The 14355-nt window shown below is 46.0% G+C and overlaps 1 protein-coding gene across 4 annotated transcripts in view; it reads left to right on the forward strand.

Annotated features, from left to right (window-relative positions):
• KDM2B (lysine demethylase 2B) overlaps window positions 1–14355 on the forward strand; it is a 127337-nt gene that overhangs the window by 56590 nt on the left and 56392 nt on the right. For all 4 annotated transcript variants that reach the window (XM_012782279.3, XM_075996528.1, XM_075996530.1 and 1 more), the window contains one exon: window positions 213–691. In XM_012782279.3, the coding sequence (XP_012637733.1) occupies window positions 213–691 (479 nt within the window). The remainder of the gene's footprint in view (window positions 1–212; window positions 692–14355) is intronic.

A 14355-nucleotide genomic window follows, 5' to 3' on the forward strand; every position in this document is an offset into this window, starting at 1 on the left:
ACCCATGTGGGTACACACAGCATGGCTGGGATTTGAATCTTGGTCTGACCGAGCTGTCTTTCTAGGGCCTGGGAGGCATAGACCAGTAGGATTGTCAGAGAAGCTTGATCTCTGGAGTCAAGGGGAGGCAGACTGAGTGGAGGTTCCAGAGACTTCCAGCAGGGAATTGGGCATTCATTTCGGTCTTTCTTATGACCCCTGCGCCCCTTCAGATGCCCCCAGAAAGCCCAGCGTAGACGGCTTCTCATCCGATTCCTGGCTGGAGATGGAGGAGGAGTCCTGTGAGCAGCAGCCCCAGGAGGAAGAGGAGGAACAGGAGGAAGAGGAAGGGGAGGGTGCGGATAAGGCACCCAAGCCGCCCGCCGATGGCCCCGTCTCGCCCACCAGCACCCCCTCCGAGGACCAGGAGGCCCCCGGGAAGAAGCCCAAAGCACCTGCCCTGCGGTTCCTCAAAAGGACTTTGTCTAACGAGTCGGAGGAAAGCGTGAAGTCCACCGCGATGCCCGTAGACTACCCCAAGACACCCACCGGCTCTCCCGCCACAGAGGTGGCTGCCAAATGGACCCACCTCACTGAGTTTGAACTGAAGGGCCTGAAAGCTCTGGTGGAGAAACTCGAATCCCTCCCGGAGAACAAGAAGTGTGTCCCCGAGGGCATCGAGGACCCCCAGGCACTCCTGGAAGGCGTGAAGGTGGGCAGGGGTCGCGTGTGGGGCTGGGCAACTGAGGAGGGCTGGGCAGGTTCTGTTCAAGGTGACAGTGGCAGCATGGCTCGGGGCAGCTTGGTGCAAACTGTTCTGCCGTTCTGGGTGTTTGTGCTGGGAGGGGGCCTCTGGGGGGTCTGTCCGCGCAGAGGCTACCGTTAAGAGCTGCAGGGGAACGTCATGGTGGAAGCTGGCTTTGTGGTTGAGTTTTTTCCCAGGACTTGTTGGAAACCCGAGCTCTGCCAGGCAGGAGGTGTGATTCGTGCGGCAATAGTGCTGTTGCTGGGTTTGGGAAGAGACTTCTTGATCTCTGTTGGGAAGACTTGCTGGTCTGGGCTGGTTTCCCTGGAGCATGCATCTGTTTCACACGAACAGGTTGCACATCCTTGTGGTACTCTACCCGGCCAGCTAATGCGGGCACCATGTAGCCACATAAGATTCAGCAGTCTCCGTTATTACCTGCATTTAAATGATGAGGAAGTAGGTGCACAGAAGTTAAGGGACATGCCTGAGCTCATAGATTAGGTAGATGATGGAGGTGGGATCAGGATCCAGGGGTGACTCCAGAACTTCTGTGTGTACCACTGCTGCATGGAACTGCCTCCTGTTTCAGCATTGGTGAGGCTTTTTAGTGTGAGACCTCAGAGGCATTTGGGCTTCCTTCTCTAATGTCTGCTGCTTAAGTGAAGCCAGTTGCCTGCTTGGGACTGGGCATTGAATTTAAGTTTCTTCTTCAATGGCTGCAAACTACCCAGGACTTGGTAGTTCATGTGTTCTTTTAGGGACCATTGTGTCACGTCCTGGGATATAGAAATATTAAGAATCCACCACCCCTGAGGGGCTTATTGAGTTATAGTGGTGGAGACCTGGGGCTCACATCAAGTAGCCTACCAGGTGTCACCAGTAGAGGGAGCCAGTGTATGAAATCTTTAATCCAGGTGTCCCTCACTTTATATATAGCAGTTATGTCCCTGTCCCCTCCAGGTTGGTGAAATTGAAATCTTACAATTTAGAGGAAGTTGCCAGGTGAAAGAACTCTGTGATAAATAATACTAGAAAGCAAATCTTTACTTGATAATGGATCTGTTTCATTGATTCTTGACTTTGTTGGAGGCTGCTGACCTCTTTTGAGTATTTTATGAAAATAATGGACTCCCCCATCCACTCAAATATGCTTATACACATAAAATTTTACATGCAATGTTCCTGTTTAAGACCTAGTGTAAGATCCCCTAATCTTGGTGTAGATTTTTTTTTTTTTTTTTTTTTTTTGAGACAGAGTCTCACTTTGTTGCCCAGGCTAGAGTGAGTGCCGTGGCGTCAGCCTGGCTCACAGCAACCTCAAACTCCGGGGCTCAGCGATCCTACTGCCTCAGCCTCCCGAGTAGCTGGGACTACAGGCATGCGCCACCATGCCCGGCTAATTTTTTGTATATATATTTTTAGTTCGTCAATTAATTTATTTCTATTTTTGGTAGAGACGGGGTCTCACTCAGGCTGGTTTCGAACTCCAGACCTTGAGCAATCCGCCCGCCTCGGCCTCCCAAAGTGCTAGGATTACAGGCGTGAGCCACCACGCCCGGCTTGGTGTAGATTTTTGTATATTAGATTTCCTAAAGAAATCTTTAGAATTCTGTCATGTGGTTACTTTTTTCTTCTGAGATCCTGTAATGTGAAAACAGATATTTTCATCAATAATAATTAATAGTATCAGAGCCCCAAAATGTAAATGAGTTAAAAAAGACATTCATCTGGAGAGGAAATGTTGTTCTATGCTTTTGGAAAGGCTTTTTTACTTTAAAAACCTGTTTGCATCTCTGATCTATTTATATGTAGTGTTCCTGGTTTCTGGTTGGTGAAATTTATTTCTAGTGATGAAACTTGGTCCCTCCTTTCTCTGACCTGTACCCGCCTGATGGACCTCCCAGGATGAATTCATCCTAGACCCCTTGATGGTATGGAGGAGGCCTGGACTGGGGGCTTAGACAAAATGCAAGGAGCCCAGATCTCCCTGTTCCCTGCAAGGGGTTCAGTGGCAGCTCAGTGAATGTTGAGCTGTATATGCTGTTGTAGGTGTTTTCTTTGTACAAACTCATTTAAACCTTCCAACAACCTTTTGTGGTACTTATATTATCCCCATTTTACCGATGAGAAAATTGAGGTACAGAGAGGTTAAGGAACTGGCCTAGGCTACACATGGTGTTCACTGGGGGCATTTGTCTGTGCCCACCCATGACCCCATACTGCTTTTTGGGTGGCTGTAAAGAAAGTGATTTTCTTCCTTCTCTAGAGGCCATCTCAAATTTAGGGAGAAGATATTGAGGTGATTGCATGGGCCTTCTTTACAGAACAAGCAACAGATTGATTTGGGCCTCAGAGAGAGTTGCAAATTGGCAGCCCCTGGGCCAAATCTAGCTTCTAGGTGTTGCCTCTGACCTGCACAGTATTAGACATATTTTTGTAATTAGTTGCCAGCATTAAAAACGTCTGCAGGGTCGTATAAAGTAAACTGACTCTCCTGGCTATTGTTCCCAACTGGCTACGATCAGCAGAAAGTGAGTAGCAGAGGACCGCATATGCCCCAGTCCCCACCACGCCCAGCTGCCACCCTGAGTGTCACTTGTCCGTTACCACTGTGTGTGCACATCTCTTCTTCGTGTAACCTAGCCACTTAGCTCATTTGTTGAAATTAACCTGTCTTTAGAAATGTTTATGTTCTTGAGCGTTTTCTAAGGAGGCTCTATTCAGGCTGAAGAGTTTGTACATCGGGTGGACAGACCTTTTTAGAGCCCCAGGAAAACTGGAACTTCTGCTAGCGTCTCTAAATGGTGTGTGGCCAAGTTCCTGTATGGGGGAATTGGGTCCCTTCATCTCTTCCGGAGCAGGGAAGTTTCTAATTCCCCTGACATGCCCTGGGCCCCTCTTTATCCCTGGAGACCGGAACAGATTTTGAACCCAGGACTGGGAGTGGGATGGTGGGATGGCGGAGTGTTGTCCTAGAGGGTGGGCGGCCTTTTCTTCCCAGCTGCACACTTGGGTCCCTTTGTTCTCTTTTCTTAGCGGTTGGGGATTCTTTTGCATTGGCCGAGAAATAAAAACAGCTCAGGAATGCAGGTCTGAGGCAGAGTTTATAGCCGATGCCCACCTCCCTGGCTACTATTGAGGGGGTTATGTTTCTGGCCAGTATGGTTCCTTCCTGATGATTGAACAATTAAGATCTTTGGCTTGTGTTTCAAAATGATGGCCTATCTCCTCTCCCCTTCTCTGGGGCCTCAGAGACTGCTGCTCATGGTGGCTTGGTGTAACCAGAGCCCCTGTGATTGAAGAAGTCCCCAATCCAACTCAGTCCTCAGATGCCTAGGTTTTGGCTTCTATTAAGATCTGTTTTTTCTTGGCCGGGCACGATGGCTCACGCCTGTAATACTAGCACTCTGGGAGGCCGAGGCAGCAGGATCGCTGAAGATCAGTAGTTCAAAACCAGCCTGAGCAAGAGCAAGACCCCATCTCTACTAAAAGAAATTGAAAGAAATTAATTAGCCAACTAAAAATATATAGAAAAAAATTAATTAGCCGGGCATGGTGGGCATGCCTATAGTCCCAGCTACTTGGGAGACTAAGGCAGAAGGATCGCTTAAGCCTAGGAGTTTGAGGTTGCTGACGCCACAGCACTCTAGCCCGGGCAACAGAGTGAGACTCTGTCTCAAAAAAAAAGAAAAAAGATCTATTTTTTCTTTCATTTGTAATGTGTGTGTGTGTGTGTGTGTGTGTGTGTGTGTGTGTGTGTGTGTGTTTGTGTGTGTGGTAAGATACACATGACAGGCTGGGACCAGCACTATAATCCCAGCACTTTGGGAGGCCAGGCATTCAAGACCAGCATGGACAACGTAGCAAGACCCCATCTCTACAAAAAAATTTTAAAAATTAGTCTGGCATGGTGGTAGGAACCCAGAAGTTCAGGCTATAGCGAGTTATAATTACGCTACTGCATTCCCTTGGGCAACAGAGCAAGATCTTGTCTCTTAAAAAAAAAAAAAAGAGGATACACAACCTAAAGTTTACTCTTTTAACAATTTTAACGTGTCCAGCTCAGTGACAATTAAGTATATTCACAGTGTTGTACAACCACCACCTCTAACTCATTCCAAAACCTTTTCATCACTGCAAACAGATTCCTGTACCCATTAGCAGTCACTTCCTATTTCTTCCTCCCCCAATCTTCTTTCTGTCTTTCTGGATATTTCATTGTAATGTAGTTTTGTATCCTGACATTTGCTTTTTAAAAACTATCTTTATCAAAGTTTTAAGTGTAACAGTGTTATATGATCAATGTAAAAAAATTAAACATCATAGACCAGAGGATAGAAAACATCCTCCCTCCTCACTTCTCTTGCCCGATAGCTAACTGCTGTTAACCATCTAGTGTATGTACTTCTAGAGCTTTCCTCTCACCCCCATGCATATAAACATATATACATAATTTTTAAAAATTAGATCATTCTGTTCAGCAACTTGCTTTTCTCTCTTAAGGCTTTCTTTTTTGTATTTGTACCCTTAAGTCTATTTTACTTTTTTTTGTGGGCAGAACTTTTGAAAGTTGAGTTTGTTCTTTCTGCCATGCTGATGTTAGTGACTCACTTTGAGGGGTATGGATTTAGATTCAGACTGAAATGACCATCTTGTTTAATTTGCTTTGTGAAAGGAAAGGGAGGTTCCAGCATCTTATAAAAGTCTAAGAAAGCCATTCCCTTCCCCATCTTTGTGAAAACCTCTAGGGAGTTGGCACTGAGGTGCCTTCAGTGATGCCTCCCCCCTTTGAGATAGACTCTTGCTCTGTTGCCCCAGCTAGAGTACAGTGGTGTCATCTTAGCTCACTCACTGCAACCTCAAACTCTCGAGCTCAAGCGATCCTCCCACCTTGGTCTCCCACAGTGCTAGGATTACAGGTGTGAGCTACTGTGCCCGGCCCAGTGACCCCCTTCTTTAAAGACACTTATTCTGATGGAGGTGCCAGCATTCTGGCCTGTATGAAGTGGGAAGCACAAGAAGTCAGGACACAGGCTTCTCTTGGGTTCATGTTTGGTTTCTGTTCTTAGCTGTTTGCTATGTGGCCTTGGGCAAGCCACTTTATCTTTGTTTTTACCCGTATGTAAAATGAGGATATTGGACAAGACGTGCTTTGTTCTTCTGGGGACCAGATTCTGTGATTCCTTGGCCTTTTTTTTAAGACTGGGGGGCAGGGTCTTGCTATGTTGTACAGGCTGCCTCTGTCTCCTGAATAGCTGGGACTACAGGTGTGCGCCACTACGCCCAGCTCCCTTGTCTATTCTGAAATGTTTAACCTTCAATGAAACCTGAATGACCCTGCTCCGCTGTAACATAGGTGTAACGCAACAGGGACCTATGTCGTTGAATTATTTTGAGGAACAATGAAGTAATGAACGTAAAGCACCTAGAAGGCCCTTGGAGGAGAGCAAGTGATTCTTGGGCAGCAGTTGAAGGCAAGCCAGACTGGCTTTGGCCAACTCCCAGTCCTTCCCGAGCTCCTTCCTCCCTCCCCCTTCTATACCTTTCCACAGGGCCTCATCCCTCCCTTAGGTGAAAGGTTGCCATCTGTGTTAGTTTCCTAGGGCTGACATAACAGAGTATCAAGTCTGTGGCTTAGATCCCAGAAAATTATCACTTGGGAGGATCCTTCCTTGCCTGCTGGCGTTCCTTGGTTTATGGCTGCAGCATTCCAATCTCCGCCTCCTTGTCACATAGCAGTTTTCTCTGTGTTGCCAGCACTGACAACAGTCAATGGATCAGGACCCACCCTAATCGTGCATGACCTCATCTTAACTTGATTAAATCTACAAAGATTCCATGATCATTCTGAGACTGGGGCATGTGAATTTTAGGGGGACACTGTTAAACACAGTGCATCATCTTTCCCCTCTTTCCTCTCTGATTGGCAACCATTAATCAGTGGACAGAGTAATTCACAATAAGATGGGAGTTGCCCTGCATGCTGTCGCCACTAGAAGAATCTAAGCTTTCAACTAGAAATCAGAGCTGTGGCTCCCGATGGGCAGGTAGGAGGGTATGTGGGCTATTTGGGGCAGGTCTAGTCCTCGAATTGATTTTTTTTTTTTTTTTTAATAGGGGATCTCACTCTTGCTCAGGCTGGTCTTGAACTCCTGAGCTCAAGCAGTCCTCTCCATCCTCCCGCCTGGGATTACAGGTGTGAGCCACTGCCCTGGCCCTCAAATTGATTTTTTTAAATTTAATTTAATTAATTAATTAATTTATTTATTTTGAGACAGAGTCTTGCTTTGTTGCCCAGGCTAGAGTGCCGTGGTGTCAGCCTAGCTCACAGCAACCTCAAACTCCTGGGCTCAAGCAATCTTACTTGAGGCTGAGGGCTCAGCCTCCCGAGTAGCTGGGACTATAGGCATGCGCCACCATGCCCAGCTAATTTTTTCTATATATATTAGTTGGCCAATTAATTTCTTTCTATTTATAGTAGAGATGGGTCTCGCTCTTGCACAGGCTGGTTTCGAACTCCTGATCTTGAGCAGTCCGCTGCCTCGGCCTCCCAGAGTGCTATCAAATTGATTTTTAATGACTTGAAAATAGCTAGGTGTTTTGCAGGACTATGAAGGGCTCAGGCCTGATTGGGCAGAAACCACTGAGGCTGGAGGTGGGTGGGTCTTTGTCAGATACCGCTTTGCAAGGTCTCTACCTGTGCTCATGAGTGGACTACAGGCCTAATCTTCGTTAATTAGGGTAACACCATGCTTTCTGATTGGACACTCCTGTCTGTCAGAGTATCAGCTTGGAGTGGAAATAACAGCTCAGTGCAGACGACGACTTTCTCATTGCATGGAATTATGGGGCCCCATGGAATTATGGGATCATGGTACTGCTTGGTATATGGGGCTGCATGGAATTATGGGACTGCTTGGAATGTGGAACCGCATGGGATTATGGGATTGCAGGAGTTACAGGACTGGAAGAGACAGGTAACGTTGCTTTTGTTATCTTTTTTTAACATCAAAATGGAGATCAATTCTATTGTTCTTTCATCAAATCCCAAATATAATAGGAAAGAAAATCATCTTAAATTGAAGAATACATTATCCAAACAGGTGTTATATCTTAAGACTGAATGTTCTGGAGTCAGACCGAATCCCTTGTGCCATCCATTAGCCAGCTGAATGCTTGGGGAACATGGTCAAATGGGAGTAGTAAGAATACCTACGTCATGGTCACGAGGACTATGGAAGGTGACATGCGTTACGCCTCAGCAGAGCCTTTAAGTGCTCAGTAAACTGGAGTGGATGTTGTTGTTATCGTTATTTCAGACACTGTGGAATGAAAACTGTCCGGTTGAGGGTCAAGCAGGAGAGCTTGTGAAACCCATGACCGTACACAGCTTTTCTCTCTTGAGGTCATCACTTCCCAGCCCTGGAACACACCTGCTTGTTAAAGCAACCGCCCTCCGCCGTCTTGCTGCTTAGCAGAACAGTGAGGTATAGAGCCGAGACCTCCAGGGCTGTTCGGTGTTTTAAATCATCACACCCCCACCTGCTTCAGAGGAGCCAAAAGGAGGGAAGCCAGTAGCAGGGCTGCAGCCTGTCACACCCTGCAGATAACCCAGAGCACAGAACACAGGGCGGCCAGGGTGAGGCCAGCCAGGCCGGTCAGACCTCCAGCAGGTACTGAGACGCTCCCACTGGGGCCAGGTGTGATGCTGAGCCCCCTGTGTGGCATTGTTGGGCAGTGAGGGGAGAAACGGTAGATACACGGATGCATGAGAAAGGCCTCTGGCCTAAGGAGCTTCCAGTGTGACAACAGAACATGCCATGTATACTGTGTGTCCCCTGCCTGTGCCACCTGAGGAGAATGCAGGAGAGCAACACCGAGTGGGGCGGGGAGCTCAGTTTCAGACATTCAGGCAAACCCAAACCTGAACAGGTAGGTTTATCCATGGCACATGGGGCTTTTTTTTTTTTTTTTTTTTTGACGCCTGAGCCACATTTATTATCCCTGCTATCATGCAGCTAAATCAACTTTTAAACTTCCCTTCCAACTAAATCAACTCTTAAATTTCCCTGTGCTCGAACTTATTAAGTGGATGAGTTCTGCAAGCTCCAGCGGGGGCCAAATGTCCCGTCAGGAAATTAGGTGTGGGGCAACAGGGAATCAGCGAACACACGTGCATTAGGATACTTGCTGCTGCCTGGCAAGGTAGAGACTGTTAAGTGTCCCATTATTGTCGGTAGGGAAACAGACTGAGAGAGATGTGGTGACTTGCCTGCAGTGATACAGCTAATAACCGTTTAGCCACGATGAGCTATGGCAAGGGCCACGTGTTAGTTTCCTGTGACTGCCATAACCCATAGCCACAACTGGGTAGTTTAAAACAATAAATTTACTCTGTAACTTCTGGCCCCTGGGGGGCCAGAAGTCTGAAATCAAAGTGTCGCAAGGCTGTGCTCCCTCTGAAGGGTTTAGGACAGAACCCTTCCCTGCCTCCTCCCGTTTCTGGCAGCTCCTGGCAGCACCTGGTGTCCTTTGGCTTGTGGCCACGTCACTCCAGTCTCTGCTTTCATCTTCCCGTGGACTCCTTTGTGGCTCTGTCCAAATCTCCCTCTTCTTTCTCTTATAACGACGCTAGTCATGGCCTGCCCTAAATTCAGGATTATTTCATCTTGTGAGCCTTAACATTGCAAAGACCCTTTTCCACGTAAGGCCACATTCACAGGGACTGAGGGTTAAGACTTGAATGTGATCTTTTTGGGGGACACAATTGAATCACAGATGGGTTTTTACACGCAGGCACAGATGGCTGGGCTGGGATGGAGGGAGGGGACTTGAGAGACTCAAGGTGCATTGACGCCTGGCTGGGGTCCTTACCCGTAGCAAGGGGGGTCCCCTGAGACTTGCTGGGTTCCCCGGAGCAGCAGTGTGAGCTGCTCCATGCTGGGTCTCCCTTTTAGGAGTCGTGGCTGGTGATTTCCCTGATGCCTGCCTCTGCCTTATTTTCACAGTGGTGGTATTTTTAGTCACAGCATAGATGGAGTTTCTAATTATTAGCGCCCCACCCTGGGGAGCAATGGGACCTGGATCCACTGTTAACTAATTAAACTACTAGAGAGAAGTTGGCATGCTGGGAGCCAAGGCCCAGCCATCCGTTGTCTGTGGTTATCTCCTTAGGTCGGACACAGGACAGTTTACGGCAGGAAGGGTGCTATGGCTCAGTCTTTCTCTTTTAGGAAGCGTGCCCTGGGCTTTCCCAGGCGGAAGCCTTGTAGGGTGAAACCCTCAGGGGGCTGAGCTGGTGCGGGCACCCAGCCTTCCTTGCATCTGTGCTTCCCGGAGCCCCAGGGAGTGTATAAACGCAGGCAGTGCCTAGGAAAACGGGTGACATGCTTCCCTCCAGCACGATCTATTTCTGAGACAAAATCTCCAATTAGAATAATCTCCCTTTCCTGAAGCCTGTCACATACAAATGAAAATTCTTCCCTGAGGGTCAGAGCCCAGGGCGTCCCCTGGTGGCCACATAGGGCCACACGCAGAGGGGAACTCTGAAGTATGTGAGATCCGGGACTCAGAGGACTTGGGTAAAAAAAAAGTTTTACTTTTTAAAATTAAGTAACTTAAAATTTTATTTATCATTATTTATTAAGGCTAGTACTTACAACTCCAGTAATGGCTTTTTTGTAACCAGACATTCCTCTAGAGAGGCCTCCACCCCAATGCTTGTGACCTACAGACTCCAGCTCTGAAACTGAAATGACAAATCTTGACACAATTCAGAAGTAGAAACTCCAGCAAAGACGAGTGGGTGTTATTTTCAGTCATATGTAGAGCCCAGTTTGCAAGCTGGTGGCTCATGGGCCAAAGCAGCACACAAATATGTTGGGCTCACAGTGATTTTTTTTTTTTTTTAAGTTTCAATCAGTTGCCAACATTTAAAAATGCAGAGATTTCAAATAAAACTCTGGATCTTTGATTTCTTCTGAAAAATTGGTGATCTCATGGGGGTTTCATTCCTACAGGAGGTTAATAAATTGGAACTGAGTAGCATTTGCCTAAATGGAACATGTGTTCTCCAGTTTACCACAGGCCTCACCACTCCCTATTGTCCTAGTCTATTTACATTTTTTAAAATATTTTTTAATATTTTTAGTTGGCCAATTAATTTGTTTCTATTTTTAGTAGAGACGGGGGGGGGTGTCTTGCTCTTGCTCAGGCTGATTTCGAACTCCTGACCTTGAGCGATCAGCCCTCCTCAGCCTCCCAGAGTGCCAGGATTACAGGTGTGAGCCACTGCGCCTGGCCTTACATTTTTTATTTTACTGCCTGGTTCCTGGAGGTGTTTGAGTTTGTCACCCCCAGCCTAGACTTTGGGATTGGGCCAAGTGGGCAGAAAGTCCTGTGGGACATATTGGAGGGGATTGAAAGGCTTTGGGTAAACATGGAACATCTTTCTGGAAAGTCCTTTTGTCCTTAATGAACTTTTAGAGGGAAGGGGAAATATTATTGTTGAAAAAAACAAACACTGATATATGTGGAGGAGGGTGTGAAATTCATATGGGTTATTAAGAGAAACCATAAATTGAGAGATTACTGTACTCTTGTACCCCTCCCCTTTTTAAAAATTGTGATAAAATACATATAACATAAAATTGACCATTTCAACCATCTTTAGATGTACAGTTCAGTGGCATTCAGTACATTCACATTTTTGTGCGACCATCACCACCATCCATCTGCAGAACTTTTTGCATCTTGCAAAACCAAAATTCTGTCCCCATTAAACACCAGCTCCCTATTCTGCATCCTCCACAGCCCCTGGCACCCCCCCCCCATTCTATGATTTGCTCCAGGTACTGCATATAAGTAGAATCATACAGCATTTGTTCTTTTGTGCTTGGCTTATTTCATTTACCATGATGTCCTCAAGGTTCATCCATATTGTAGCATATATCAGAATTCCCTTTTTTCAGGCAGAGTGATATTCTGTTGTATGAGTAGAGGACGTTTTGTTCACCATTCACCTGTCAACGGGCACTTGGGTTGCTTCCACCTTTTGACTATTGTGAATAATGCTGCTATGAACACGGGCCTCCCCCTTTTTTTGAGACAAACTTAATGCCGTCACGATGAGAGCACAGACTTAGGAGTTGGCTTAATGAGGGTTCAGCCTGGCCTCCACCCTTTGCTAGCTGTGTGGTGTTGGATAATTCCCTTCATCCACCTAAACCCTAGTTTCCTCTTCTGTGCCATGGATAAGATAATCGTCATATCACAGGGTGATAAGAGAGTTGAATGAGGGTGGATATGAAATATTTATTGCAGTGTCCTGCACAGAGCAAGCACCAGCACAGCCTACTGTCTTAGGTTCATTCAGCATTTTTTTTTTTTTTTTTTGAGATGGGGTCTTGCTATGTTGCCCAGACTGGACTTGAACTCCTGGTCTCAAGTGATCCTTCTGCCTCCGCTTCCCAAGTAGCTGGGACTACAGGCTTGAGACATCACACTTGGCTTTGGTAGCCTTTCTTATATCCCATGTGAAGTTCATACCTTAGTCAGATCATGTTCATTCTTGATTCCTTTCTGTTCTATTTCTTTTTAAATATGCTGCATACATGTTAGAGAAATTGATAACCTAAGAATCCCAACTTTTGCTTTATTGTGCTATTACTGTCAGATTATCATTTTTTAAAATTATTTTTTTACTTACCAATTTTAATTTTTAGAACAGTTTTAGATTTACAGAAAAATTCAGTAGATAAATACTGAGAGTTCCCATATACAACCCACATACCTAGTTTTCCCCTATTACTGACATCTCACATTAGGATAGTACATTCGTGACAATTAATAAATCAATATAGGCACATGATTAGTGTAACTAAAGTCTATGAGTTTGTTCAGATTCCCACAGTTTTTACTTAATGTCCTTTTTCTGTTTAAGGATCCCACCCAGGACACCGTGTTACATTTAGTCTTTTAGCTTTACTCTTGGCTGTGACAATTTCTCAGACTTTCCTTGTTTTTGGTGACCCTGACAGTTTTAAGGAGTACTGGTCAGTTATGTTGTAGAATGTCCCTCTTTGGGGATTTGTGGCATTTTATTTTATTTTATTTACTGGAAGCTTACTGTAAGTCATTGTGTGAAGCATTGGGGATATGGCAGTGAGTCAAGATATTTTATAAATAGCATTATAAGGTGTTTTTTTTTTTGGTTTTTTTTTTTGAGATGGGGTCTTGCTGTGTTGCCTAGGCCAGTCTAGAATTCTTAGGCTTAGGCCAGGGGTCCTCAAACTTTTTAAACAGGGGGCCAGTTCACTGTCCCTCAGACCGCTGGAGAGTGCGCACTGTGGGCCCGGGACGAGTCAGCTGCTAAGCAGGACAGGCAGCGGGTGGCGAAAACACCTAGCGGGCTGGATAAAAATGTCCTAGGCGGGCCGTAGTTTGAGGACACCTGGCTTAGGCAATCTTCCCACCGTGGCTTCCCCAGTAGTTAGGATTATCACACCAGCTGATAAATAGCATTTATAAGTCATTGATATTAACTGTGGGACTTTCCGAAAGCTGTATGTTCTGGGGCTGGGATTTGAACCCAGGCAGCCAGTCATAGAGCCAACACCCTTGACTCCCGTGCTGTTGCTGCCTCCTGTGTGGAGAGGAGGGATTTCTTCAGGCTGGTGGGAAGAAATAGGCACATCTTGAAAAATCAGGCAACCAAATGATAATCAGGAAAGTAGGACGCTAAGTAGAGCAAATTAGAAGTGAAACGGAGTCATTTCTGGTGAAGTGGATTAGGGAAAGTGAGTTAAAATAATCTTCACCTACATTTATCTTCTGAGCTCCTCTGCTCTTCCTGTGAAGTATGTCTGTGTGATTTACTCTGTTCTTGAATGTCCCTGAAAGAGTATTTTTATACAATCCAAAAATTCATGATTGAGGTTCAGAATAGGCCAGTGACAGACAGGTCTGTGTCCTTTAGCACATTTTTTTTTGTGGCTTGCTGTGGATGTAGCCAAGAAAAACCCTGTCTGATGTGGCCATGTGTGGAAGGTCTAGTGCCAGAGAGTGGGGTTCAGGGGCCCTGCCCTCCCCAGTCTGGGGCAGCATCCAAGTCCTTTGAGCCTTTTTGAGCTTTGTTACCTCACTTGTATGTTAGATGATTCCTTGGAGTGGCATCTTACACCCAGATGAGATTCTAATGTCCAGTCACACACAAGGCCAAAATCTGGTAGAGTCAGAATTACCCTTGAAGAACCTTCAGACTACTCACAAAGGAATGAACACGATGTGCCACGTGGGAGAACCCCACCCAGCCCACCAGTGTGTCCAGCACAGCTGGACAGCATTTGACCAGATGACTCCATCCTTGGTCAAACCAGATCACGTATTGACTCGTGTTTAGGACCCATGTTGCAAAGAACAATTACATGACTTCACACACCAGGATTAGGACACATGAGGTCCACTGACCAAGAGAAGGACAGAGTCAGTGCCATGTTGTATATATTCGAAATTGAAAGAGAAAAAAAAAAAAATGGACAGAGTCAGGGCTCTTTAAAGGTGCCCAGATCTCACAGTTGGTTTTGTTTATTTGTTTCTGTAAGTACATAGTCGAATTTGTGTACATTGGA

The sequence above is a fragment of the Microcebus murinus genome, chromosome 22 (assembly GCF_040939455.1).
Source record: "Microcebus murinus isolate Inina chromosome 22, M.murinus_Inina_mat1.0, whole genome shotgun sequence".
Classification (NCBI taxonomy): domain Eukaryota; kingdom Metazoa; phylum Chordata; class Mammalia; order Primates; family Cheirogaleidae; genus Microcebus; species Microcebus murinus.